The 26234-nt window shown below is 47.0% G+C and overlaps 3 protein-coding genes across 3 annotated transcripts in view; 1 reads left to right on the top strand and 2 right to left on the bottom strand.

The window, feature by feature from the left end:
* Positions 1–2394, top strand: part of ATP13A5 (ATPase 13A5) — a 30254-nt gene extending 27860 nt beyond the window's left edge. The window contains exons 24-26 of the mRNA XM_086467892.1: positions 370–466; positions 1527–1599; positions 2216–2394. Coding sequence (XP_086324018.1) covers positions 370–466; positions 1527–1599; positions 2216–2394 — 349 coding nt within the window. The remainder of the gene's footprint in view (positions 1–369; positions 467–1526; positions 1600–2215) is intronic.
* A 7108-nt stretch (positions 2395–9502) lies between these two features.
* PLAAT1 (phospholipase A and acyltransferase 1) lies at positions 9503–10585 on the bottom strand. Its single transcript, XM_009946113.2, has 3 exons — positions 10447–10585; positions 9994–10262; positions 9503–9604 (listed from the first exon to the last, which is right to left on the bottom strand). Exons 1-3 carry the CDS (start codon positions 10583–10585, stop codon positions 9503–9505), a joined length of 510 nt encoding a protein of 169 aa, XP_009944415.1.
* A 3125-nt stretch (positions 10586–13710) lies between these two features.
* LOC104343184 (IgGFc-binding protein-like) overlaps positions 13711–26234 on the bottom strand; it is an 82540-nt gene continuing 70016 nt past the window's right edge. Inside the window, exons 87-98 of the mRNA XM_086468594.1 lie at positions 25058–25266; positions 24447–24585; positions 22956–23206; positions 22215–22344; positions 21005–21173; positions 18867–19043; positions 17313–17443; positions 16204–16403; positions 15107–15245; positions 14667–14798; positions 14207–14321; positions 13711–13864 (exon numbers count right to left, since the gene is read on the bottom strand). Coding sequence (XP_086324720.1) covers positions 13711–13864; positions 14207–14321; positions 14667–14798; positions 15107–15245; positions 16204–16403; positions 17313–17443; positions 18867–19043; positions 21005–21173; positions 22215–22344; positions 22956–23206; positions 24447–24585; positions 25058–25266 — 1946 coding nt within the window. The remainder of the gene's footprint in view (positions 13865–14206; positions 14322–14666; positions 14799–15106; positions 15246–16203; positions 16404–17312; positions 17444–18866; positions 19044–21004; positions 21174–22214; positions 22345–22955; positions 23207–24446; positions 24586–25057; positions 25267–26234) is intronic.

Here is a 26234-nt window from a genome sequence, read left to right on the forward strand (position 1 = left end):
ATGGAGCAGCCAGTAATAATGGCATTTAACCAAATGTATGCAAAGACAATGACCTTTTTGTATAGAAACGCGCTTAATTCCCAGAACTGTTGAGCAAATCAGTCATGAAAAAACAACAGCAGCTTAATCCAGGTATTAAAATTGTAGCTGCAGAATAAAACCAAAGAAACAAAATGCTGCAGATGAAGGGTAGTGAAGTGGCTCGGCAGTATCTTAAGGCCAAAACATTTGTCTATGGAATTTGGATGTTTTCTATTTTTCTTAGAGATCCTAAATACAGATCCTAAAAGCAGAAACCATCTGTAGCACTAAAACCACAGCCCTATAGCTGTGGGTTGGGTTTTTAGCTTTGTTTTGTGTTTTGAGCAGGGAAGGTCGAGCTGCTTTGGTTGCTTCCTTCGCTGTGGTTAAATACCTGACCCTTTATGGCCTGATTCAGTTTGTTGGTACCGCTCTGCTCTTCTGGGTAAGTGTTTCATGCCCATCTTTTTTTCAGTACTCTGTGCTAACTGTAGGTTTTTGTCTTCAATATTATTACTCGCCAGGGAAGAAAAGGCATACAGGGCTTCAAGTAATAAGGGAGATGTGAAAAGCTGGGTAATTACTGGCAGGGGGTAGATTGGTTGTTGGGACACCCAGAATTGAGGAAAAAGCCCATTAATAAACTTTATTTCTTCCAAAAGAAGAAAGGGAATTAGAAGGGGGTGAGTCCTGCCTAGCTGGGTGGTGGCGGCCCATGAGCAGGACTTGCCGTAAAATGGGGGCTTTGGGAGAGCAGCTGCTTCTCTCTGCTGGAAAAAAAGCTTGAAAAAGTGAGTGTCTCAGGCAGATGAAGGAGGGTAGTTAAGGAAGAATTACCATTGTGTTTCACCAGTATGTGATGAACCCTCTAAAAATTTAATACATGAAAAGAAAAACAGCGAAGGAAATTCCTGTACGGGTTCACTCCGAGCCACCTCTCTTGCCTCAGTTCATGCACATCTTCTGTGCACAGTCCCACAGCAGGTGAAGGGCAGAAAGCAAAGTGAGCTGCTGTGAATCCGCAAGATACAGCCAAGGCTTGGTGGCAAACAGGGACTGCTGGTGGGTCACCACACGGGGACAGCTTCTCCAGCCACTGGTTTGGGTGCACCAACTTTGTCCATGTCCCCACTACCCAAAGACATTTCAAACCTGGCACAAAGTGAAACTCTGGTCGCCGTTGCTATTGCTGTGGGCTGGGAGTGTGTGACCTGATCTAAGTGGTCCAAGGGCCATTGGTATCCACTAGAAGAAGGGTGAAAAAACCTCCAAATGCTATATTCAATTGTTGGGTCACCCAGAAGTGCTATGAATTAGCAAGGGGTTCAGTGGGACCTGGCTGACAGCTGGCAAGCTGGGCTTGCTACTGCTCATGGCGTTGTATCAGGGCCGTGAGGCTGGTGTTGCTGGCATGACATTGCTCTGAAAAAGTATGGGATGCTACAGTTCGTATCGTCAAAGTTGTCATCAGTTTTCAGGTGGTGCTGCCTTTATTTTTGTTACAGCAACTGCAAATCTTTGGGAATCACCAGTATTTGATACAAGATGTCATCATTACCCTTCTGGTTTGTCTGACAAGTAAGCAGCTCGAGGAACTGTGTCTGTTTGAGAGCCTGAGTGTAAACAGTTCACTTTATTTCTCAATAAAAATAAAAACAAGGAGCCAAGTTCTGCTGTCAGTAACATCATAACCATTGATGCTAGACCAAGTCCTAGGGCCCAGAGTGTGGGATTTGGCTAGTGGGCCTTTACAAAAACAGCTACAGAACTCTGTAGGTAACCAAAGCCTTTGGATTTGAGACTTGACTGGAAAAGAAGCAGTTGCTCTGGTGATGGCTAGTGGGGCTCAGACAGCGTAACTTCAGCTCCTGGCTGCCCTGTGTGCTCAAGGTGTGAGACCCAGTACGGATCTCAGACTCCCACAGAGATCCCTATGGCTGGGATGATGTTCCCCATCTTCTCTGGGTGTTTTCCAGGGGGGGGGGGGGGGGGGGGCGGATTCAGAGAGGGTTTAGGTGGAAAATAGTGGCGATCAAAGCCATGTCTTACTTGCTCGTTAGGGCCAGGCTTTGCAGCTTTCACCTGTGATGAGCAGATATGGGGTCTGTGTGCAGCTCTGCTTGCCCAGCAGGTGCAGAGGGATTCTGGCGGGCTGGGCTGCCACGAGCTGCAAATGCCTCTGGTTTCTCTCCAGTGAGCTTGACTGAAGCCTATCCAAAGCTGGCACCTTATCGCCCTCCTGGTCAGCTCATCTCTCCTCCATTGCTGCTCTCCATCATCCTCAACGTGTGTTTCACCATAGTCATGCAAACCTGTGGCTTCCTCCTGGTGAAGCAGCAGCCCTGGTACTCAGCACTGGCCAGCCAGAGGTAAGCCCTTCGCTTGTCCCTCACCTCCAGCTTGCAGGTGCCGTGGCTGCTGGGGGTGGGGGGCACTCCAGCCTCGCCGTGGCCTGCAGCCGGGCACAGCGCAGGACCCGAAGGGGACAATACCCCCCAGCCCTGCCCCGACTGCGCGTGTGCTCAGCAGAGCGCTGCCAAGGCAAAACTCAGTTGCTGCAGACGCCACGCTGAAATCCAAAGGGCCAGCCCGAGGGCTGGCACAGGCGTGTTTTCCAGGCGCCTCCCCTAAATCACGCAGGGCTCTGCCCATCTGGCAGTGCGGGAGGTGCGGCGGTGCCGGTGCCACGGAGCTGCGGCGGGCGGCGCCCATCCCCGGCGCGTCCGGGCGGCGGGTCGGGGCGCCCGCGGGGCCGCCCGGCCTCCCTCCGCTCCTCTTTGCTGCCCTCTCCCGGGGCCCGGCCGCACAGCGCCGCCGGGAAATAACCAGCCCAGAGGCCGGGTTTTTCTGCCATCCAGCTTGGCTGAAAAACGGTTGCGAGGTCGGCAGGCGGCTCGTTTCCGTGTCTGTGAAAGGGAAAAAGTCTCTCTCCATATTCCAGAGCCGAATTATAAATGTATTAAATAAATATATAACATATGTATTATAATCTCTATTAATGACCAGCATGTCATGCTGCAGAAAGGAACCAGTAGGGCAGGAGGCCCAGAGAAGCATTTCGCTGGGGATGCTCCCAGATGCCAGGGTGCAGGCAGGACCATTTCCCTGCCGCTGCATGGGTGCATCATGGGGCGAGCGTGCCAGAGCGGTGTGCAGGCACCTGGGGCATCTTCATAACCGCGTCTCTCAAAGATTGCCGTTATTGCTCACCTGAGAGCTGAGATTTTGGTGCACATCCAAAAAGCTGATTATTTTCGGGGTTTGTTTTGTTTGGTTTTTTTATGTACGGTTTTCACTCCCGTGGGTTATTATAGTAGGCTGGGTTGGGAAGAAGAGGGAATTGCTGTTTGCATCTCACTGTTGCTGGAGAGAGTGAGAAAAAACCGCTGGGTGTTACCTTGCAGACATTGCTCTCCAGGGAACCAGACCATGTCCCTCACCACCCCAGGGGAAAACAGTACCAGCAGCAGTGCCCAGAGCACTGTCCTCAGTTACGAAGACACTACACTGTGGCCACTGTCTTCTGTCAATTGCATCATTGTGGCCTTCGTCTTTTCCAAGGGAAAGCCCTTCCGGAAGCCCATCTACACCAACTGTGAGTAGAGCTGGAGTAACAGGTACTCCACAGACTCCCGTTCCTGCCTCAAAATAACCCTGACAGGACAGGCTGCTAGGGAAGGGATGCTGTGGAATTTTCTGCACCAGTGACTGGCATGTAAAATAATGGTGTATGTGAGCTCCTACTTCTCCATTACAAAGCACCTCAAGGAGCACTGCTTATGTCAGCTTCTTCCTTGAGATAAGAAGCAGCAGAGCTGAGAAAGGAGACTACATCTTGTTTTGGAAAACGTGTGCTTTGCAGAAGATGATGGGCTGGCTTTAGTGCAGAACTGTGTAATATTGTGAACCCAGAGAGCATACGAGGACCGTATGTATTTGTTTCGAAATACACAAATCAAAAAGAGTTCCTCTGGGATTCACAGTCTTACTTTGCCTGACTTCCATTCCCAGAGACGAGAGAGCAAAGCCTGTGATAATATCACTGTTAAAATCCTCTCACAATAACTCTTCTTTTTCTCTTTGAGTTTTGCAGAGGTGATTTAGCCCTTCTAGCCATTAGTTGACTGATAGCTCCTTTGCAATTGCAGCTCGTGGATGAGGGGGCAGGACTTTGCTTCATCTTAGCAGATTTGATTTTGTTAGGTATTTTGTTAAAAGGCAGGTCCCATTTCACCGAGCACTGATTACCTGCAGAAGACAGGTGAGACCAGAAAGAAGCCGCCCTGCAACCAGAGGACTGTCAGCTGAGAAATCTGCGCACACTTCTCTATGTTTTATCCCTGTTCAGGGACAATCCCTAGGAGAAGGCAAAGAGCAATTCTCTTGTTTTTACCACCCACTTATCCCTGTCCCCTCTCCTCCCTGGTGGTGAGAATGTTGCCAGGAGGCTGTTAGGAGCTGCTGACCCAACTTGACAGCCAGTTCTAAGATGCTCAGCTCCTGGTAATTGCCAGGAGTTTGGCACCTCTGGATGTCTGAGCCATTTGCCATCTCTCTGTGGCCTCCCGCTCCCTGCCAGACAAACTTCCTGTGGAAGGCACACATATAGCCCACAAGAACAAGCTGCCCCCTCTGCTGCATAAGGCTGAGAATGAGGAGGAGCAAGCGCAGGGGAAGGGACGCTGGTGTGGCTCGCAGCAGTGCCCCTTCAAAGGAGTTTTCTGTGATTGTGTAAGAATCTTGTGCAAGAAAAAAAGCGTAGGTGATGAGCTTTGCAACAAGTTGCTGGGGAGTAGCTCCTCTAGTTTAAATTCCACTCCTCTTCTTTTAGAAGGAAAAAGAAAGGCACTTCCCATGATGGCAGTTTTGCAGCATTAGCATTTGGGGCTCCTGTCAGCATATTTGCAGAGTGTGTTCACCAACTCCCTCCTTCCCAGGGCCACAAATGTTCTTCTTTCCTTAGACATATTTTCAGTCCTCCTGGCCCTCCAGCTTGCAATCTGCCTCTTCCTCTTCTTTGCTGACATTGATGCTGTGTACAGTGGCATGCAGGTAAGCACAAACGAAACGTGCATTTCCTTTTCATAAAATCACGGAATGGTTTGGGTTGGAAGGGCCCTTAAAGATCATCTAGTCCAACCCCCTCTGCCATGGGCAGGGACACCTCCCACCAGACCAGATTGCTCCAAGCCCCATCCAGCCTGGCCTTGAATACTGCCAGGGAGGGGGCAGCCACAGCTTCTCTGGGCAACCTGTTCCAGTGTCTCACCACCATCACAGTACGGAACTTCTTCCTAATAGCTAATCTAACTCTACCCTCTTTCGGTTTGAAACCATTACCCCTTGTCCTATCCCCACCCTCCCTGATCAAGAGTCCCTCCCCACCTTTACTGTAGGACCCCTTTAACTACTGGAAGGCCATGTTCATGGCACATATTTTGCTGGCCCTTTACCCAAGTATACCGAGCAGAAGCTACAGCTACGGTCATCTTGGAAATGAAGTTGCTGATCTGATGCTGATTGGGCAGTGCTTTCAAACTGCTCTAACATCCTTTTGGCAAGGGCTTGATTAATGAGGGAGTCCTCCTCTCCTCTACAGACTGAGCGGCAACTGGGAGAAGAAAAAGTGCTTACAGCTTGCTGAGCTTTTTCTTCCTAACAGAAAAGCACAATAGGGTGGATTGTGGTTTTGCATGTTGGAGGAGGCTCGTTGGCTGGATAAGCGAGTGGGCAGGGATCGCTGCTGCCCCTGCCTGGAGCACCACGAGCTCACGCAAGGCCGAGTCACCTCAGCCCTCCCAGGCACTCGGCCAGGGGAAAGTGCAGGCAGCTGCTTCTGGCTGTGCTGCCCAATGTTGGGAACGGCTGAGCCCTGTGGCTCGTCCCCAGTCATCCTGCACAGGATGCATTCGGGTGGAGGCTTGACATTAGGGCAGGCACACATAGAGAGAGAGGAGCCACATGTTGCGCATCAGTTGCAGCTCCCCAGAAGTATTTGGGCGTCAGATCCTGCCCCAGGCGCCTGAGCTGCAGGTTTCAGCAGTAGCTTAAGCAGCCAAGATGAGTTAGGCAGCTCCATGCCATGGGGAATCTGGCATCAAACCTTCCAAGATCTCTGTAACAAGGAATTACTGTCACTTCCTACTGCCTCCTCCATGCTTGCCACTGGGAAAATGTTAGTCAGCTTCTCAAATCATTAGGAACAGATGCAAATCTTGGCAAGGTATTTAAACTTAATTGCCATTCATGTCTTTTCCAACAGTTTCTTTGCACTCCTGTGATCTGGAGAGTTTACGTCTTACTGATGCTCTTGGTCACCTTTTGTGTATCTTTTTTTACAGAGGTGAGTGCATTTGTTTACCACCTGTTCCCTGCAGAGAACAGGAGGAGCGCCTGGTCGGGTCTTTCTACCCCCATTTGCAGCCATGCTCTCCTCCTGCAGAAGCATAAACCCTCAGGCCTTTTTTTACTTCTCCTTAAGTTTCAATGGGTGTCAGTCATACCCATTTTATGCAGCCTAAAAGATGATTTAGACCACATCTCTTAAGCCTTCAGAGATGGAACGACCTGAAGTGCAGCTGCCTGGGAGGAGCCTGCTGCCCTGGCTCGCTGGGGAGCAGACCGCAGCACGGGTCAGGCGCTTGGCAGTGATTTTGAAACAACTGCATCCCTCTTGCCCTACAATTGACCAGGCCAGAGGCTGCGCTGGCTTGTGCTGTTGGATATTGCAGTAATGCCTAAGCCCTAAAGGGTTTTGTGGGTCAAGGCTGACTGTATCCAGCACCGGGTATTGCCCCTGCAAGAAGCAGCAGTGCCCGGTTGTCCCACAGCCCCAGGAGGAAAATATTGCCCCTTGATTATCCCCCTCAGCTAAACAGACCGAGATCAGTGCTGTCCTGATATAACCAAGCAGAGCCTTCCTGTGGATGAGGAAGGTGGCATTTGGCAGCCGTGTTACCGAAGGGGAATGCACGCAGCTGCCCAGTGCCATGGGGGACAGGGGGCCTGCACGTGTAGCAAGGGATGGCTTTTGTCCCCGAGCCGTCCTCCCTCCCAGTGAAGGACAACAGCACTGACCCTGCGCCATGTCACTCCGCAGGATGTTATCTTGCAGAACAAGCACCTCTGGCTGCTGATTAAAGCCTGGTTTGGGTACCAGTCAAAGAGCCAGTACCGAAAATGGCAAACGATGCTGCAGAGAGATCCCAGCTGGCCTCCTGTAAACACAAAAGACTTTGCAGCAAAAAGCACGGACAAGATTTACATTAACCCCACCTACAAACACAGTGACGAGGACTAGGTGAGACCCTGCAGCTGGGCACGGGGCTGTGCATTGCTGGCCACTTCCCCGGCTTGCACTGAACAGCCTGTGTTTTCATCCTTGGATGTGCACCAGATTCAGATGTTTGAAATCCTGCACAAACCCATCCGTTCAGGGGCAGGCTGGGCCCGTGATGGCTGTGCCCCAGAGCACAGGCAAGGATTATTCTCTCAGCTGCTGGTAAAATAACAGCCTGGACTCTACTCTGTGGCAACAGCAGGTCTCAGGCCTTGCCAACATCTCCTACAAAGGCTCAAAAACACTGAATACAGAAAGTAACACCTTCTGCTGCTCCACGTCACACTCTCATTCCATGTTTCAGTCACTGCTCCACCAAATCCTGTCAATGCATCCACCAGGCTTGGTGGGAAGGTAATCCAAAGCGATCGACCTAATCTTGACCATGCAGAGGAGCGCATGTACAATTGCAAAATCCTGCATTCAATGAAACACTGCAGCTTCCAAGAACTACAAGTTCCCCAGATGAAGCAATTCCAGTTTTCTTGCATCCCAGAGTAATACAGATGTAAGAGGGTGCTTACACTGCCCACGCCCAGCTCCCCTTTAGCAGTTCTTGCAGACATAATACTCTGAGTACAGGAAAGGTTAAAGCTCACAGATTGCTGTAAGACAAGGCTGGGAAGGCTCGCAAGGCTATGACCCACTTAAGCTTGCAAAGGCAGAGGACAGCGCAGCTGCTGCACACATGATTCCTCTGCCCCAGCTCATGCTCTGCCGCTGCCAGGCCCAGGTTTGGTGTTGCACAGCAGAAGGCAGGGCTAAGCCTTGGCTTCCTGCTTTAACTAGGTCATGCCAAAAAGCAGGGATTTTAACATGCATATGGCTGCTGGACAGGGACAAGAAGCCGAGCCCCTCTGTACGTACTCTTTCATCAAGTTTTTCAATGACCTAATTAATTTAGTCATTAAAGAACTTTTGATTACATTTGCAGGAAGCAAAAATGTTTTATTAGGTATTCCCATATTAAAAAGAAGAATTTTATTTAAATATAATAAAAGGGCACTACAAAATACAACCAGAAGTCTTGGCTTTGTTATTTAAACATTGAAACAACTGATGTTTAAAAAAAGCTTCTGATCCCATTATGTACACTTTAAGAACAGACAAAAATAGCAAGCCTTTTACAGACAGCTCTTTTGCTCTCATCTCTTCTTACAGTCCAGGCAGTTGCCTGTGGCAAAAGCAACACGGAGTTTAATTTCTTACATGCAGTCTGTAAATAAGGTGGTTCCAAACACAAACCAGATACTCCTGGTAAAGAGTAACAAACCACACTTTTCCAAAACAGTTTTTTTTTCTAAGACAAGCCACGCATCAGCTCTGTGACAAGGAAATACCGGGGCTCTGTAGATTTGGAGATGGGGCATAGGTGCTGCACAGCTCATCCTCCAGATACATCACCCACAGCACTGCAGGGACCCTGGTTTTGCCTTCCTGCTGGCTGGAGGGAGACTGATCTCGTGCTGGGGCTACCGCTCCCAAAGGGAGTCGGAGCAGCCAGGGAAAGGGACACTTTTCCAGGCAGGAGAAAACTGAGCAAAACGGCATCACGCCAAACCCAGAGCACTCATTTCAAACACTGAGGGATAGAGCCTGTAAGACCTGCCTTCCCTTCCCGCCCCCACAGGAGCAGCTCCGTTTAGGTACTGCAGGCATAGGCTCCAAGAAGCAGTATATGCCCTGGCTGCCCTTTTGTGGGCCTGGGAACTGGGTGCTTTCCATTTGCACAGGCCCTTAGCTGGAGGACACACAATAAAACCTCAGCAATACTTTTATATTACTTTTGATTAAAAAAAAAAAAGTAAAAATGTTAATGTTAGAATAGGTTATTCACAGAAAGAGCCCACAGGATGTAGGTGATAAAACCAGGATGTGTGTAGAAAGCCTGCACCAGCCCTCAGCAGAGAACTGGGGGTGTGAGGATGGAGAATTTGCTTGCAAGCACTCTTGGACTACCACAAAAAAAAAATAATCACAGGCAACGAAATAAAAGCAGATGTGGCAAACAGGCTAGTGCTGCTCTCAGCAAGGGTGACACAGCTGTTAGTAAGTCTCTGTGGCAGCTGCAGCCACAAACTGTCCTGGGTCCCTCCTGGCTGGGGGCTCCCTGCCCTGCTCCGAGCTCATCCTGTCAGCCTGTCAGTACTGTCTCTCTCTGGATCTGCTCCGGAGCAAGCCCAGCAAGGAGAAGGCACCAGCGGCGGCTGTTACAAACCCAATGGCACTGATCGCTCGATTGGCCTGCAAAGGGGAAATAAAACACAGGCTAGGAACAGAATGAGCTTTTTCTTTTTATCTTCAAGCATGCTAATGAGGAGCAGGCAGGGATAATCAAGGCAATTAAATGGATGAGAGACACCTGCCCCATAAGCAGAAGGGGTAGCATCCAGGCTTTTACCCTTTGGCTGTGGCATTCAAGCAAGAGGGCACTATCAGGGTGCAGACAGACCTTAGTGAACTTCCTGGTGCAGGGTCTTCAGTGAGGCTGGAGGCAGTGACAGTTTGGGTCCCACCCCTGCGGCTTTGCTGTCACCATGCAGTTTGCAGGCTTTGCCCCAGTCCAGGGGCTCACAGAGAGCAACAAGGAGGTGCACTGTGACGCATGCAGGGGCTTACCCCATGTTACTTACCTGGTCAGAGACCCCCTCGCCATAGCGGAGGAGCGTCACGAAGTGCTCACAGTTGTTGCCCAGCAGGTCATAGGACACCTCCTGGTCAATGAGGTATTCGGCACGACGGATAATTTCCTCCACCGGGAGGGGAGCGTAGGTGCCATCGTACTTGTTGTTGATGTGGTAGGTGTCGTTTCCCACCACGTCCTTCAGGAGCTGCATCCTCACCCGGGCCTTTCTGCTGAACACCGACTTGGCGCTGGAGAACGTGGCTGGGGGCCCTTCATCTGGGGAAGGCAGGGACAGGATGAGGCCTGCCTGGCCCTTCCAAGGCCTCAGAGGGTGAGGCTGGCTGGCTCCTGGAAAGGCCGTCTACACACACAAGGTCCACCACTGCCCCACAGAGGGAGACAGGGCTCCTGGGTCACCCCAAAGCCCCCTCTGCACCCTGCCTGGCTGTGCCGGCCTTACCTACAGGTGTCACATTGATGATGTACCCATCCCCCAGGTAGAGGGCCCAGTGCTGGTAAGCTGGCCGGAAGATCTCAATCAGGTCCCCAGGCTCGGGGTCCCCAGGCTGGGTGGCGCTGAAGCTCTCAATGGCTGCCATCTCACGAGTGTGAGGTCAGGACAAGCCTCTCTTGCAGGGCAGTCCCAGTGCAAGGCACGGTGGCGAGGGGAGGTCTGGGATGGGCACAGGGCATCTGCAGGGGGATAGCAGGCGGGGAGATCATTCGAGCCGGGCACTGACACGCTCGTACCGCATGTGGAGCATCGCCGAGCGGCTCCCGACTGCTGCTGCGGTGGTCGCCATGTCTGCAGGGCCCTGGCACAGCGTCAAAAGCGCCACCGCCGCCCCTCCCGCCAAGCGCCGCAGGCGAAGGGTGAAGCCATGGCGGGCGGGCACCCACCCAGCCCGCAGCGCCCGTCCCCGCCGCACGGCCCCTCCCCGGGCCGGCGGTCTGAGCTGTTCCCACCGCCCCCGCACCTGTCCCCTCCCCGGGGGAGGATCACAGCTCCCCGGGGCGGGGAGGACACACCCGGGATGCCGAGCCCGTCCTCGGGCTCTGGGGCACCCCCGGGAGCGCGGCGGACCCGCGCCCGCCGCCGGCACCCCTGCAGCCCGGCACCCCTGCAGCCCAGCACCCCGCAGGGGGTCGCAGCCTGCTGGCAATCGCCTCCCCCCTCCCCCGGAGCTCCCCCGCAACGCCCCGCTCACCCCCAGCGCCCGTCCCGCTGCTGCCGTGGCCGGGCGGCCGCCCCGGGGGGGGGGGGGGGGGGGCGCGGGGGGAGGCAGCGGCGTAAGCTGAGCCTGGTCACGGTCCCCCTCCCCCGCGGCCGCTATAAATGGCGGGAGCCGGGCAAGGAGCGCTTGCGCGATCCCCGCGGAGCCGCCTGCCGCTCCGCTCCGCTCCGCTCCGCGGGGTGTTGCCAAAACCGCCCCTCGGGTGGAAAAGCTCGTCCTGCCCCCGGGGGAAGGCTGCGCGGCCGCCGCCCCCCCCCCCCCCCGTCACGGCTCCCGGGCACCCGGCAGCCGCGGGCTGGGCTGCAGTGTGCGGAGCTCGAGGGGCGAGTGAGCATCGCTCGCCAGGAAACCTTTCGAGAGGGAAAGGGGATGCTGCCGTTTCACCTCTTTGCTGATGAAGAAGAAGCAAAGGACGTGGAGCTCAGAATAAATCCAAATTTGGGATCCCAAAATGGGCCGTTTTAGGGCAAAAGAGATTTCTAGGATGGCTTATCCATGTGGTGGCCCAGGAATTTCCTTCAGGATATCCAAACAGTCTCATGATTGTGCCCAGCAAGAGTCCTCGGAGTCGAGGGGTGAGCACAGCTGAGCTGGCACCGCTGTCCCCTTGCCTATTGCCGGCCCAGTATGCTAAAACGGAGGGTTCACTAACAACAAAGCTGCCCTCTGGCTGAGTTGAACTGAGCAGTGTACTTAAAGCCTAGTGTTTCGAAAGTCAGGTGAGCAAGCCTGTTGATCTAAAAGACCAGAGAAGCAGCAGATTTGTCATCTTTCTGGCTTCTATTGACAAGAAACAGTTAATTCAGTGGAGCATTGAATTGCCATTCTGCTTTCTGTATCACCCTCTGTTTCAAGTCTGAAGTATTTGCAAAACTTTGCAGTGGAAAGCCAAGGGTACTGGAAAAAAGAAGGGTATCTATGGAAACCCAGAAAGCTGCTTTACCTGGGCGCAGCTGGGCCCTGTTGATTGGAAGAGCCCAGTCGGGGATCCTGCAGGATCGGGACTGGCCTGTGCTCCCACCAACTGCAAGGGGAGGCGAGTGTGGTCAGCACCGCTCCACACGCACAGAATCGCACCGTTAGCAAGTGCGAGAGCGCGAGAGGAAGCTGCCGCTGAATGGACGGGAAAGATGTTTTTATAATCGCGGTGACATTCCAGCATAAGGTTGACAGTTCATTTGCGCACGAGTAGGTCTCTCACACTGATTCATTTTCGTTATGTAATGAGATTGAAAGCCTGAAAGCCCCTTTCCATTCACATCCTCTCCCAAATAGCTGTGCTGTGCGTGTACGGGCAGCTGGCATGTTCTTGAATGGACCAGCATAAAATGCCTTTTATCTACCTAACTGTTCAGGGAGGTTACAAATGCTGTTCTGGCTAACAGCACACGTGAGTTTATGGATGCAAGGGAAAGGAGAAAGGGTAGGTAAATAATAACCAGCATTTTGGTAGAAACAATGGGAAGCCCGTGCTGTTCCTCACAGTAATCAGAAGTATACCTGCAAAGAACTGCAAGAGCATCAGAGCAACCTTACTGGTGCATTCCTTGTGTCTTAAAGCTTCACTCATGGCACTGGAAATTTGTTCAGGGCTTGTACAAGGCCCAGGCAGTGCCTCGGTTCCCTGGGCCTTGTGAGTGGTCTGCCATGGGGTGGGTGTCTCACACACTGCATGTTATTAGGCCTTGCCACAAACACCTTTGGTCTTTTGCTGTAGAGGGGTCTGTAACACGGTCTAGGACTCAGCTGATGAGATCTCTGTCCACATTCATCGGTGTGGCAGCTTCAGAGTTCGCAAAGACCCCAAGTCTATGACAGGATCTCATTCTTCAGGAAGTTTTGGTTAAGTTATGCTCTTGCTTAGCCCCTATAGGCAGGGGGCTGATGACAGTGTCCACTCCACCCTGACAGCAAGGAGGCAGCTCCCCTTCAAACAATCCCTTCTTTCAGTCCAGCACTCCCCAGGCAGACAACGGGGGTCATCCTTTTTTACTGCACCTGTCACCAGATGAGCTCAGTGTCTTCTTATATATTTCTCTCCCCAGTTGGACATGCCTTGCCAGCAGAGGAGTAAGAACTGTGTCCAGCTCAGTCAGGTAATCACCCCCCGTGGAAGGATTTGGGTAAGATGATCTCATGAAGACCTACCTGGGACGCCATAGTTAATTCTGGCTGGTTTAGTCTATAGTTTGTACATCTATCAGGGGTGTGTATGTGATGGTGTGCAGCACACTTGTGCTGGCAGATTCTGTCTGGACTTTGTGTTTTTTAAACAGCCTCTGAAGACAACACAGTCTCTTATGTGAGTTAGGACATATTTGAATTTGGGTCTACAACATGAGATCTGAGAGATATTTTAGATGAACAATTTCAAAGGTTTTTGGCAAATGCAATTATTTATTTATTATTCTTTCTTCTCAAGGTATTACAAATATTATTAAAATACAAGACCAGAAAGTAATACAAATAAATTGGAAAAATATTGCTAACTATAGGTATGTATTTTGGGATTCATTTTGATCAAATGCAGTGTTCACGATGCAGCCATAATCTTGTTCATATATTCTGTCATCCAGTGCATCCCTGGACTGTTTCGAAGAAGAATCCCTTGATTTCACAGCTGTGTCAGTCTTTCTTTTCCTTCTATACAATGGAAAAAAAACAAAAAACAAAAAACAACGATTTTTGTATTTCTATCCTTAGCTGTAGTGAGAGTTCAAATAATGGTGTGAGCATGAATGAAGTCAGATTTTGGAGAACATAAGTTTTGTGATAGTGGTGCATATGCCCTGTGAAAAAGAAATGGCATATGTTCATTTCTGTAGAAAAAGCGAAGGTTTCCCTCACATTCCCCAAATGAGATCCTGAATGCTGTGGTTCCTTTCTGGTCCTTCAGGTATGTGACTAATGGGAGTTTTACAGGTGCTAAAAGGGGTGTATGTGTCTTGACTCTGCTGAACGTAGCAAAGCTGCGAAAAGCCTTACCTGCACAGGCACACTGTAGATGAGATGAGAATGACAATAACGACGACACCTGCCACAACTCCAAGAACGATGGCAACTGTATGGTCCGCAGGATCCTCTGTGGGAAGGTCTTCAGCTGAAGAAATAAGAGCCGTGTCAGTGAAAGTTAACCATACTGTGAATAGAATTCTTTTCTCAAGCCTTGCCTGCCTGCTTGGTTTGTACTCTGATGAATGTGGCTTTCTGGAGTGGTGTCAGACCCAGGTCTGCTCTACAGACCCCTGCTATCGTGCCTTCTAGCACCTTGCCACCGCAGGATCTGACCCCTGCTTTCTGCTTGGATGACCACAGCCTCTCACCCCCTAGGTTACTAATTTACAGCATGGAAATGAAGAGCAAGCTCAATCTTCTCAACAGTGACACTCATTTTTGAAAGCAGTGTGTGTAATGCAGACAGTGAAATCCAAAATAGTTTTATTACCGATCTTTTCAGCCTCACAGCTTGGTCCTGTATACAGTTCTGTACATTCACAGTAGAAGCGGAGAGAGGTGCTGTTGGTAGCTTCAGAGCAAACTCCATCATTCTTACAAGGATTTGGCATACATGGTCCACCTAGCAAAAAGGAAGGAGAAACACTTCAGACTCTCAGATAACTCAACCCTGAGAGAACTGTCCTTGCTTAGATTACAGACTTCTATTGCTGGATGTCCCCTGTATTTTAAGGCACGTTACTTGTACTTGACAACAGGAATAAGGGAAAGAAACACTATTTTTACAATGAAACATCAGAGCAAGATCCTCAGTACGCTTTTCTTCTGTGTACGCTCTGTTGCAACTATCTCCAACTCAGTCAAGTTCACATATAAGCAGTAAGTCAAGACTTCTTAGCATCAAAGACAATGTGATAGTGGTTGACTCACTCCTGTAGCATCCACGACTATAGTTTGAAATGCCACAGATTTCGTCTGATCCACATGCTATGTTAGAGCAGGAGACAGTGGAGCTTTCTGTGCACTGGCATCTCTGAGAGCAGTCATCAGTGGTGAATGTTTCTCCAACCTGGAAGACAGCAGTTAAGTGTTAAAAAATATGAAATAAAATCAGCCAGGAAAACCATGAATGGAGCACTGGGGCCCCCTGCTACTCTCTCTGATGCCTTCCTGATGAATGGCAATAGATACAGATATTTTTTTTAATAGTTTGTACAAAAAAGAAAACAAGCAGTTTACTAATCCAGCTCTTTGAAACTCAAGGATGTCCCAAGAAAGAAAGCTAAAGAAGAGTTTGGGGTATGAGATTCTAGCACCAGGTGGGGTACATGTGCAACCAACAATGTCTAACTGTTGCTGGAGATAAGAGGGAGTGGCAGATGTGTCACATCATGCCTCCAAGGCAAGGAGGAAATGCTATGTGCCGTTTTTCTGGCAAGTGCCACCTGTTCATAGTGTCTCCCACCTCCCATAAAACAATCTTTACTGACTTAGGCCTTTTCTGTACCAAATCTCTAATGTTAAAATAGAAATATATGAGATTATGAAGCTGTTCTATCCTGCAGTGACAATGGAGGGTTCTCCATATTCCTCAGAATCCAGCCTTGCTTGGGGCTCTCTTCATGTTATAGCCAACTCTACAGACTCTCAACCCTGCCTATACCACTCTTCACTGAGAGGAGAGGGACCACAGTGACTGACAGAATTTCTCTGTAACTGGTGTGTTGTAAACTTTAGAGCCTATGAGGCTATTATTTAGCACAATAAAGGTGAAGAATTAACATGGTGTTCAGAGTGTAATCATATATTTTCTCCAAATGCTTGCCTTGAGTATTCTGGCAGGAAGTTTCAGAGGCAGACCAAGTGATCTACTCTCTCTTCCCTTTCTCTGGAGACCAGAATTCTATTAAACAATTGCACTTTGTTTCTAATGCAAAATGACGTGCTGAGAAGATTGTCAAAGTAATTAGCAGAAGAAAATATTGTTTGGTGCTGCAGGACCTGTCTAACCCACTGAGAGACTGTACCTCGTAATATTTGTTAAGGTATGTGCAGCCGCATTGTTTGTAAGGCACACAGTCAAAACCACTAAGAACATAGCCAGGGAGACATTCACAGCCTTCAACACATGGTGATTCGCACTCAGAGGGGCTGGTCAAGTCGTTGCAGGACGCTGGGCATGCAGACATGCATGAGCTGTAGTTGCTATTGGCAGGACATGATATACCTGTAAAAATAAGGAGTCCAGTAAGAGCAGGCTGCTGTGCCTTGCTTACTTACACTACGCCCTTTGAGATTCAGAGGATGTTACCATTTTGTAGGAGGCACTACGATGAACATACAGACACAGACATGTGCATACATGTGTAAGAGTACTGAAGTTGTAAGTAAGGTGCTCCAAAGTCAGGAAATGCATTGTCAAAGCTATTTGTATGCTGTGCTCTCATTCCTGGTGTTTTACTGGTCTCAGATAACTTCTCACACATTCAGGGCAGCCATCCCTACCAAGTACCAGAGCTGTTCCACAACTCTGGGAACTGTGTTTCAGCAGGAATACAAAGTCATCTAACCATGGGTTAGATTTGATGAATCTCCCAACTTGAAAAAAAAAAAAATCAGGAAAAAAAAATTGAGATTATTTTAAGTTTTATTTCAGCATTTTTTAGTCTGAAATATTTGGAGTTCTCAGCTGAATCTTTTTTTTATCTTGAAATTTCACAGGCAAGAAAGAGTATTAATATATTTTTTAGACCTAAAAAGAGATTGAAATGAAGTGGTTTTCCTTCAGATTTGTGGCTTGTGATGGTCTCCAAAATTTTAACTTTTTTGCCCAGTTGGGCATGGGGATATTTTTTTCTCTCACAGAACTTCTGATGACAGGGGAGCTGACAGCTCTGCTTTCCTAAGGAGAATTTTAAGCTGAGGTCTAAATGTGAAAGTCAGCACAGGACACGGAAGAGAGGCCAGAAGAGCAAGTGTGCACGCTAAGCTGAGAACAGTGATTGAAGCGTGAACCAACATGCTTTTAACTCCCTGAGAAGCTTTGATATATGGTGGATCTATGAAATGCCTCAAATCTCAGATCTTGAGAGTCCTTTAGGCAGAACCCATACTTTCTGGTTCTTCCTGTGCTTACCACAAACCGTCTGCTGCCTCCAGCCTTCCATACTGACTCCTTGCAGCTGACAAGCCAGCACGTATTCCTCCAGACTGCGACATAAGGTAGCATCCTCATCTCCTGCCACACACATATCAAACAGGCAGCTCCTACGTGCAACAGGAGAAAGCATTCATTCCCAATACCTTTATTACTGTTTATTTTGAGCTGCTCTTCTGCCTGACACTGAATTAATTCCATTTTCCTGTACCTGGCTGACAGGAAAACAGGAATTAACCCCCCCCCCCCAGCCACGTGATTGGGAAGATCAGGTTATTCGTTGTGCAGCTGCTGCTAACATGCGAGGTATTTGTACGAGCAATAAACAGGTACCTGAATGCTTGTCACTGTAAGTTATTCTTTGCAATCTGCTTCTGTTTTGTGCTAGCATGGCTGCATCTTGCTTATAGAGCACTTTTTAGTGCTGCTGTCTTATAGCTGGACTACACACTTGTTTCAATATGCAGGTGCCCTCCCCACATACATATGGCTTGAATATTGACATGAAATTCTGTTTTACCCAGTGTTTGTTTGCCAGTGCTGCTTTCTTAACTTTGCTCATCCTGTGAATATCCATGGCCTGATTTTCACAGGCATTGAGATCTGAGATGAATGGGATCTGCAAGTACGCAGCACCTCAGAAAAATCAGGCAACCTCTAAGAAGGTAGAACAGGCTGCCTAACCAAATTCTAGAGTGAGGAGAAAAGTAGGCTTATGTTAAGAATCAGAATATATACATTGGAGCCAGTGGTCCAGTTTATTTCACTTAAGATACCTTCATGTTCTTCTCACAGCTGAGAGGGACTTTGAGGTGGGCATTATCTATCTTTAAATGTTAGGTACAACTATATGACTGAAGAAAATTGGCAGCTACTTGGCAATTTTGTGACTGGTGATGGATGAATGAAGAATGGGGGGATGAATCAATAGGTTTCATGCACCTCAAAATTAGGTGTGTAGAAATTGTATACATAGGAGGCCAGAGCAGCCTTGAAACACAGCAGAGGGAGCTTTCTTGAAGATAGTGGGTTAGTTGCTCTTCGCCAATCTGTTTTTTGCACTTCTCCATGAAAGATTCAAGAGTGTCACTGACGGCTTCAGCCTTTGTGGCTATAGCATGAAGGCTAGGTTTTATGAAGCTAAAATTGCTAAAAGGAAACTAATAGAGCCAGGTACTAAATTCTTACTGAATGTGGGTGAGAACTGAAGCACACTGGAAATCCTAGCCTACAGGTATAATTCTTAATGCTGCTGATTTATCTGTGTAGGAAAAGAGGAAAGCTATGTTCTAGAGCTAACAGAAAAGTAAAACTCTAAATAGATGTAAAGACAGATCATCACAATTATTTAAAAATAAATAAGGGTATTTAAATATATCAATAATGGAATCACTGGGCCCAGTTCTCCAAAGACACTTACTGTCCTCAGTTCCTATTAATATCCTGGAGACTGAAGATGCAAAGTTCTTGTCAGAAACTAGACAAAAATTATTTTTCAAATAGGGAGAACAACTGTCTGTAGTGGACACTTACGTGAAATAGAAACTTGGTGAGATCATAGAATGACACTTTACAAAAAGACCATTCAAGTCAGTCAGGATTTGACATCTTGAAGTTCTGTTTTCTTGCCCCAGCTGATTTTCACTGCAGCCTTGGAAGAGCCCTGGATCTGGTTCCTCCTCAGACTCATCTTTTGAATTGACATCTCGTCTGTAAATGAAGTCATTATGTAACCATCAGTTCTTTGTACACCCAGCATTCATGGTACTACTGTCAAAGTAACACCACAAGAGTACTTCTGCCTTGTGGCATAAGTGTAAGCTTACTTCTGTTGTGTGATTTATCCTGAATGGGAAGGAGATAGATAAAGCAAGTCAAAGATGTACTAGAACACTTCCTGCCAGTCTCAGAGATTTATGGATATTTAAATCAAAAGGGATAGCTGTAATTATCTCTTTGGAAATTCTGCATGACACAGGCTTCATCCAGCGCCTCTTTCATCCAATCTATTCAATAAAACTTGGACATGAGTCAGAATGAGGCAGCTGGAATAGGCCACTATTTCTTGGATGTATGATCACTTTCACTGAACAGCTGGCTGAATGCCTGAAGTGCCACAATTCTCCTGTAGATATAGCCTCCATAGCCCCTTTATGCTCAACACTTGCCTACGTACTGCTTTCTACTGTTCTGGCAGACCAGTTTTTGCAGCCAAATTATATGCTGACAGCTAATACAATTCCATTTATTTGCAGGAAGTCAGGAAGGAAGGAAACAAACAAATAAACAAACAAACAAACTTATTTTCCTGCTGCTTCGATGTTCTGTATGGACTAATTAACACAGAATTTGCCTGACCACAAATATCATGCTCATTTATACTCAATAGAGTGTCTTTACTTTTTGTGTACTGGCAGAAAGCACTAGATAGCCATGAAAGTAAGGAAATCAGTCTCTTCAAGAACCTCTTCTGTGAGGAACTGTGATTTCTGCTTGGTGGATTTCAAAGCTACCTTCATGTTTGTCCTAGGTTCCAGTGTAAGATGTGCCCCCCCCCCCCCCAAAAAAAAAGTATTCTATTACCATCTTCAGGAGCTGTTGAGACCAGGTGGGGCGGTGCTCCCTGCCTCCCCCCTCTGGACTATCTCCTGTTAATGGGCACAACAATGCCTTATCGCCTGACCCATCGATAACTCGCTCCTGGACTATCTTCTGTTAATGGCCCATCAAGCAACTGTCTCACGACTGGCCATCCCATTGTGAGATGCTCCGCCCGGGGGGAAGGAGCCAAGCAGTCCATGCCAAATAAAAACTGAGATCTCGAATGCCCTAGCAGCCTTCTTCCACTGGATTCCCAGAGGAGTTTTTCCCCCACTGGAGTTCCAGAGGACAAGAGCTACCTACCTACCACTGGACCTTCGGAGGAAGACCAGACCCTTTTACAAGATCGCTGCTTCCACAGAACTACATCCATCGCTTCAGGAGGACTGCAGCCAGCATCTTATCGGGCTGCTACTGCCACTCGATACAGGGTGTCAGGTTGTATTTCTGACTCTGTTAGTGTAAACCAGTGGGTTGTTTTTTTTTTTTTTTTTCCCTGCCTTGTGTTATATATATATATATATATTAGTAAAGAACTGTTATTCCTATTCCCCATATCTTTGCCTGAAGGCCCCTTAATTTCAAAATTATAATAATTTGGAGGGAAGGGGGTTGCATTTTTCCATTTCAAGGAAGGCTCCTGCCTTCCTCAGCAGACACCTGTCTTTCAAACCAAGACAATGTTCCAGAGGGAGGGATGACACTGAACCAGGATTTGCCCTTCCTCAGGCCCATCCAATGCAACATGATGTATTCATCTTTGCCAGAAACCATGAGCTTGGCAAAGACCTTATTCATCCCAGTGCCCTAGAGGTTGTAACGACTGTGACTCCAAGGAGGGATACTGAACTGGAGTACTGCAGTGATAGTTCAGGCCTCTTTTGGCTAGATAGAAGGGCACTGATAGTTCACTTTAGTGATGAGCAGGAAAAGTCCCTGTACAAAGACCAAGGGAAGAAGAAATACCAGGAGATAAGACAGTGTAGTTGTTCCTGGATATTAACTATGGCTTAATTCACCTACTGCCAGTGCCTGTGCTTGCCATGGATATGAAGTAGAAAATTAAGTACCTGAGACGAGAAGTTGTTCTTTTCAGAGGAACTTTCCAGCTCTCACCAAATACATTCACGTTCTTCACCCAAACACCATCTGGATTTGTGAAGTCATTTCTGTATCTCCCATCAAAGTTACCACACAAGCCTTCCACTCTGCTGCTGTAGGTGTTGGCCAGCTTTATATCTAGGGAAGTTCAGAAGAAAAAAAAAGACATTACACAGAAATCTTTGCTTCTGTGTGTGTGGAAGAGGTGGAAAGCAGTGCCAACTAACACATTTCATGATTCAGATCAGAGTTGGTCATGTGACACTGGCCCTCATACGTAGGATATGAACATAGCCCTGAACATGCATGTTTGTACATGTATTCACAGGACTGTTTTCTGGACTCAGCAACACGGATCATGAAAAAAGTCTTTTCTTGCAGCCAATAAGGTATTATGTAACAAGATATCATCACCTGAGTGCTCTTAGTGCATACTGCTTACTGCTTTGCAACAAGCTGAATGGACCTCCCACTTTTGCCCTTCATTTGCAATCCACTTGCTCATTGAGAAGCAGAATTCCTATAAAACAGACCCTTTCATTCTGCAGTTGGAATAATGGTCATGTATATAAATGGCCTGTCACTCTCACCATACAGTCAGAAATAACATGGCTATGTTTTGTTGTAAATCAGGAGTAACTTTGCTTTGAACAGAGGAGGTAATGTGTGTTCAACTTACATGAGTGAGTTGTGTATATGTGCTATAAGAATTCTGCCAAGAAACATGAAAGAATAGGATTATCTGGAATAGGCTTGAGAAGAAGCATGTAAAAGGTTGCGCTCACAGCTGTATAACTTGATGACCTCAATTGTATGACTGGGTTAAGCTGGCAAAGGGGCAGATCCAGGCTTCACCCCATCAGCAACTTTAAGTGATTTGCTTTTGTTTTTATCACTCAGGCCTTACTTAACATGAAAAAAAGTATAACAGTTTGACTCTACATCTCATTTCTATTAAGTTCAGGTGGATCCAGATAAAGAAATGCCAGTTTTATGGGTTTTTTTGGCTCCTGGGAAACACTTTTTGTTTTAATTTTGTGGAGGTTCATATCACAAAGGGTCATAGGCTCAAAGGGTGAAGGTTTCAAATTGTGCCTTGTGTTTAGACCTCCTTTGGAACGAGAACATTTTTTGAGACAGTGCTTGAATATTCCTGCACATTGTCTTAGTATCACTTACCTGCATTTTGATTGCCATCAAAGCTCAGGTATAAGCCAAAATCTGTCTCCAGGAGAATTCTTGTTGTCCTCTGATATATATGAATACCTTCATGAGGACGAGCAGGGGGTCTCACGCTCACACCATCCAACTAACAGGGAAAGAATAAGTTAGAATTCATAATATATAGGCCAAATTTAAATCTGGCTTCAGTACAAGTCAGTGCTACAAATGAACACTCCTCTTCTCTGGTTTTATGATCAATACATCAGATAATTTAACCAGGTAAAAACCTCAATGTTCAATTTTTTAAAGTTAAGAAAATCATGTATTGAGGAAAGTCATCTGGACACAGTACTTTCCTATCATCCTAAGCAATTTCTATTGAGCAAAAAATGTGTGTATGAGCTATATATACTCTTATGCACCAATAAGTAGGAACTGAAGTTTTCTAGCATAATTCACACTTTTCCCTACCACTGATAAAAATTTGTATGGCTTTGTTGTAAGCCTTGGGATATTTGGTGTTTTATTCCTAAATCTCTATTTATTAATTTATTTATTTGAAGTAAAATGATATCCTTCATAGCTATAAAGAATCAACACAACTGAAAATCACCTTTGTGGTTGCCCTGTAGCATTGCTGTAATAATACGGTTAGCTTTAATACTTAAATTCTTCAAAACAGACATTTACTACTCAAAGGTGTTTTAGACCAAGGGAGGGCCTTTCTCTGTGCTCTGCAGTCAGCAGGAGACTTACCACAAGCTGCTTGTTCTGCCTGAATCGCACTGTGTGATTGTAAACATTGACGAGAATTTCTTTCAGGTAAGTAATGTGTCGACTTCGACGAAAAGGATAGTTCACGCCTTCAATGCTGAACTGTGTCAGAGTATCAGGTAGGTCAGGGGTAGTCTGAGCCAGAATATACGTGTATTTCCCTTGAAAGTGGTGCACCAGACCATCAAAGGTGATGTAGTGTGGGTCACCCATGATCTGGCATTTCCCAAAACCTAAAGGGGAAGAGCTTCATTACTCTCCAGTCTGAGTGTGCATGTGCCAGATCCCATGCATGGATCAGTTTAAAATAAGTTGCATAAAAATGATTGCTGCTAGAATGCGGGTCTCTTAAAGATGGGTGCTCAGGCATCACTGTAGTGAATGGGCACTCAAATGGAGGGGTGGCCAGAGAAACTCATTCCTCTGCTGAGAACCAGTGTAAGCCAACTGAACTGAAGCAGAACATTAGGGTTTATAGGCTTTATAGAGACTATGTTGTGTGCATTGGTCGTCTGCCGAGGAATGACTCTGCCACACAGCATGGCTTGCAGTGGGCTCTTGGAGATGTTGATTTCATAATCCTCAGCAAGGTGTTGGTACAAAATTATTGGAAGATGAAAAGCAATGTCTAATTTTGGCTGGCTCACTTCTGTCACACTGATTTCTTGTGAGGTTTCTAAACTGATCATTCGGTTCACCAGACCTAACAATCAGAGGCAGTGTTCTCCTTGACCATTGAGCACAGAGCAAACCATTATCCCAGGAGCAAGGCTGTCCTTAGGACTGCTGGGGTGCCTCTGCTGTGGTATTTTGCCAAAATGAAGCAGGGGGAAGCTGGATTTGCATTATGCTCTTGTACTGATCATCAATACAGTAGGTCCTATGCTATACTATTCTTCAAAATTGAGGTGTAGAGTCACTAGGCAACAAGCTGTCTCCTAAACAGTCCAATTTACCTAGAGAATATGGGATTAACTCTGCTTAACCAAAGCAAATAATGAACGGAAAAAAACACAGTTCTCTGACTGGCCTATTACATATCTGTTCAGATCTGCTCTGTCCTGTTTTACCTTTATGTTTTCTGTTCTCAAGTCAACATGCAGTGGAAAAAAAGACTATTGCCAAAGGATTAATAGATATATCTGAGTTTTGGTTTTGGTAGATACAGTGCAAAACTTTTTTCTTTTCTTTTTTGATTTAAACTACTCAGACTGAACTGCCAAATTTCTAGATGTAAGTAAATTTTCAAACTCTTGTTCCACTTCCCTCTACAGATTCTCTGTCTTGTACCAGAACTTTCTATTATGAGAACTTAGGCCTTTTTGTGTTCAATGATGTGTCATCAATAGCACTGTCAGAGCTGCCTTCTTTCCCCGTCAAGAAGACTGGAAGTGCCATGGAAGAAAGAATGGATACCCATTCCTTCTTCTCCAGCCCTCATGGAACACCAGGTGAAGACCTGCCTGCACATACCTGTCGGATTGCACTTGTATTTTCCATTTTTGATCACGCAGGTTTCTTTAGAATCACAGCTGTAGCTCTTACATGTGATGACACCGTTCTGACACTGGCATCTTTTGGTGCAGTGTGGAGTTATCCAGGTCTCCCCAGCCTGGACACAAGTTGTGTTAATAAAATATTATCGAGGTCCTCAGCTTTGCAATGAAATAAAAGTTCAATAGTAAGGAGTGTAGGGGCTGGCTAGGTGCAACCTGTGCAGTTGGCAATTCCACAACTGCTCAGTCAGATGTAATCTCACCAAGAACCTGTGAGTGGAGATTCCACTTCATTTGTCTTATTGTCTTTGACATGAGAATTTGAACACAAAAGAGGACTAGGATGGACTGCCTGAATAACTCTGATCAATTGACTGGTTTTGAATATGCCTCAATTTTTGCCTCGGGTGCAAAGTACCAAGCTGCTGCATCTCCTAATACCTGAGCCTGCATATTTTACTAATCAGATGAAAGGTATTTAAGAGGTGGATCCTGAAGATTTCTCTCTCTCTCTTGTTCAGATGGGCAGGAGAACAACTTTCTACAAGTGTTGCAGCCAGAGATTTGCTCCACACACAAACTACTTACAGTGTAGTAATTGTTGTCATCATCCCTGCAGCCACAATCGCTCAGAGGTACACAGTTGCCATTACTGAGCACATAATTGTTATCACACTCACAGCCTTCTGTGCACTCTTCTGTCTTCTCACAAAGGGAAGAGGCAAAAATGTCATTGCATGTTGATGGGCAGGTGGAAACACAGTCCACGTAATGGCTGTGGGTTGGACAGGGCAATGCTGTGTGGGTAAAGAGAATAGAACCAGCATTATTAAATGCATTTTAAAAAGTGCACTGCAAACCACACGTGCCTGCCTGAAAGCTACAACTTGGCCTATAAAAAGGTAATATAGAATTGCCTTTTGACAGCTGATTTTGATCATTGACTGGTTTTGATTTTTTATAGTTAAAAAAAAAAAACCCACAACAAAAACAAAACGGAGAACTGGAGCTGCTGATTCAGTTCTATTACAGATATGCCTGAACTGGTGGCGCCTTGTGCTAGCTGGATCATTCGGATTCAGTATTCCAGTTCAGCTGCAAGTGCCTCTTTGGGCACTGCTAGAAAAGAGAATCTTTAGGGCAAATTCCTTAGAACGTTCAACCTTCCAGTGATACAAAACAGGTATGTATCTAGCTTAATCACAGACATTAGCACATGGAAGAACAACAGATACTCATTGTCGGACTGAAGATTCATCTATCTCTATACTCCATTTCTGCCGACGACTAGAGATGCATAAGGGGACAGTTCAAGAAACAAGGTAGCAGGACAAAGGGTTTGTGTGTCCAGTGTTTTTCTTCACTCATGGCAAGGAGGAAACTAGGAGTTTCTGATGAACCTATCAACATTCATCTGGCTTTTTTTTTTAACCAGTTACTTGTTTTGTCCTCCACAACACTATGTTGATAATTAATTCCACAACGTAATACTAAATTGTGAAAAAAACCCCCAACAAAAAGAAATCCATTGTGTTACTTTTGCTCATTTTTACATAACTTGTCTGTAGCTTTGTTGAATGGGTGGAGTGAGGCACATACACTGGAAATTAATCTGAGAACATGGCCCTTAATAAGCAGCTGGCCAAATTGCCAGTTTTCATTCAAAACACAGTAAGTGGCATTGAGCCCTGTATCCTAACACAGTATCCCACTTTGGTTTAGTTTTCTTGTTGTATTATTTTTCCATTTTAGGCTCATTGCAATA

Source organism: Leptosomus discolor, chromosome 7, assembly GCF_034619465.1.
Source record: "Leptosomus discolor isolate bLepDis1 chromosome 7, bLepDis1.hap2, whole genome shotgun sequence".
Lineage (NCBI taxonomy): Eukaryota > Metazoa > Chordata > Aves > Leptosomiformes > Leptosomidae > Leptosomus > Leptosomus discolor.

Bases quoted from the DNA above. Each gene is read 5' to 3' on its own strand.
- PLAAT1 (XM_009946113.2), bottom strand. From the start codon at position 10,585: ATGGCAGCCATTGAGAGCTTCAGCGCCACCCAGCCTGGGGACCCCGAG. The intron at 10,263-10,446 runs GTAAGGCCGGCA...TGCCTTCCCCAG, and splicing joins CATCAATGTGACACCTGTAG to ATGAAGGGCCCCCAGCCACG. The intron at 9,605-9,993 runs GTAAGTAACATG...TCCCCTTTGCAG, and splicing joins GCGAGGGGGTCTCTGACCAG to GCCAATCGAGCGATCAGTGC.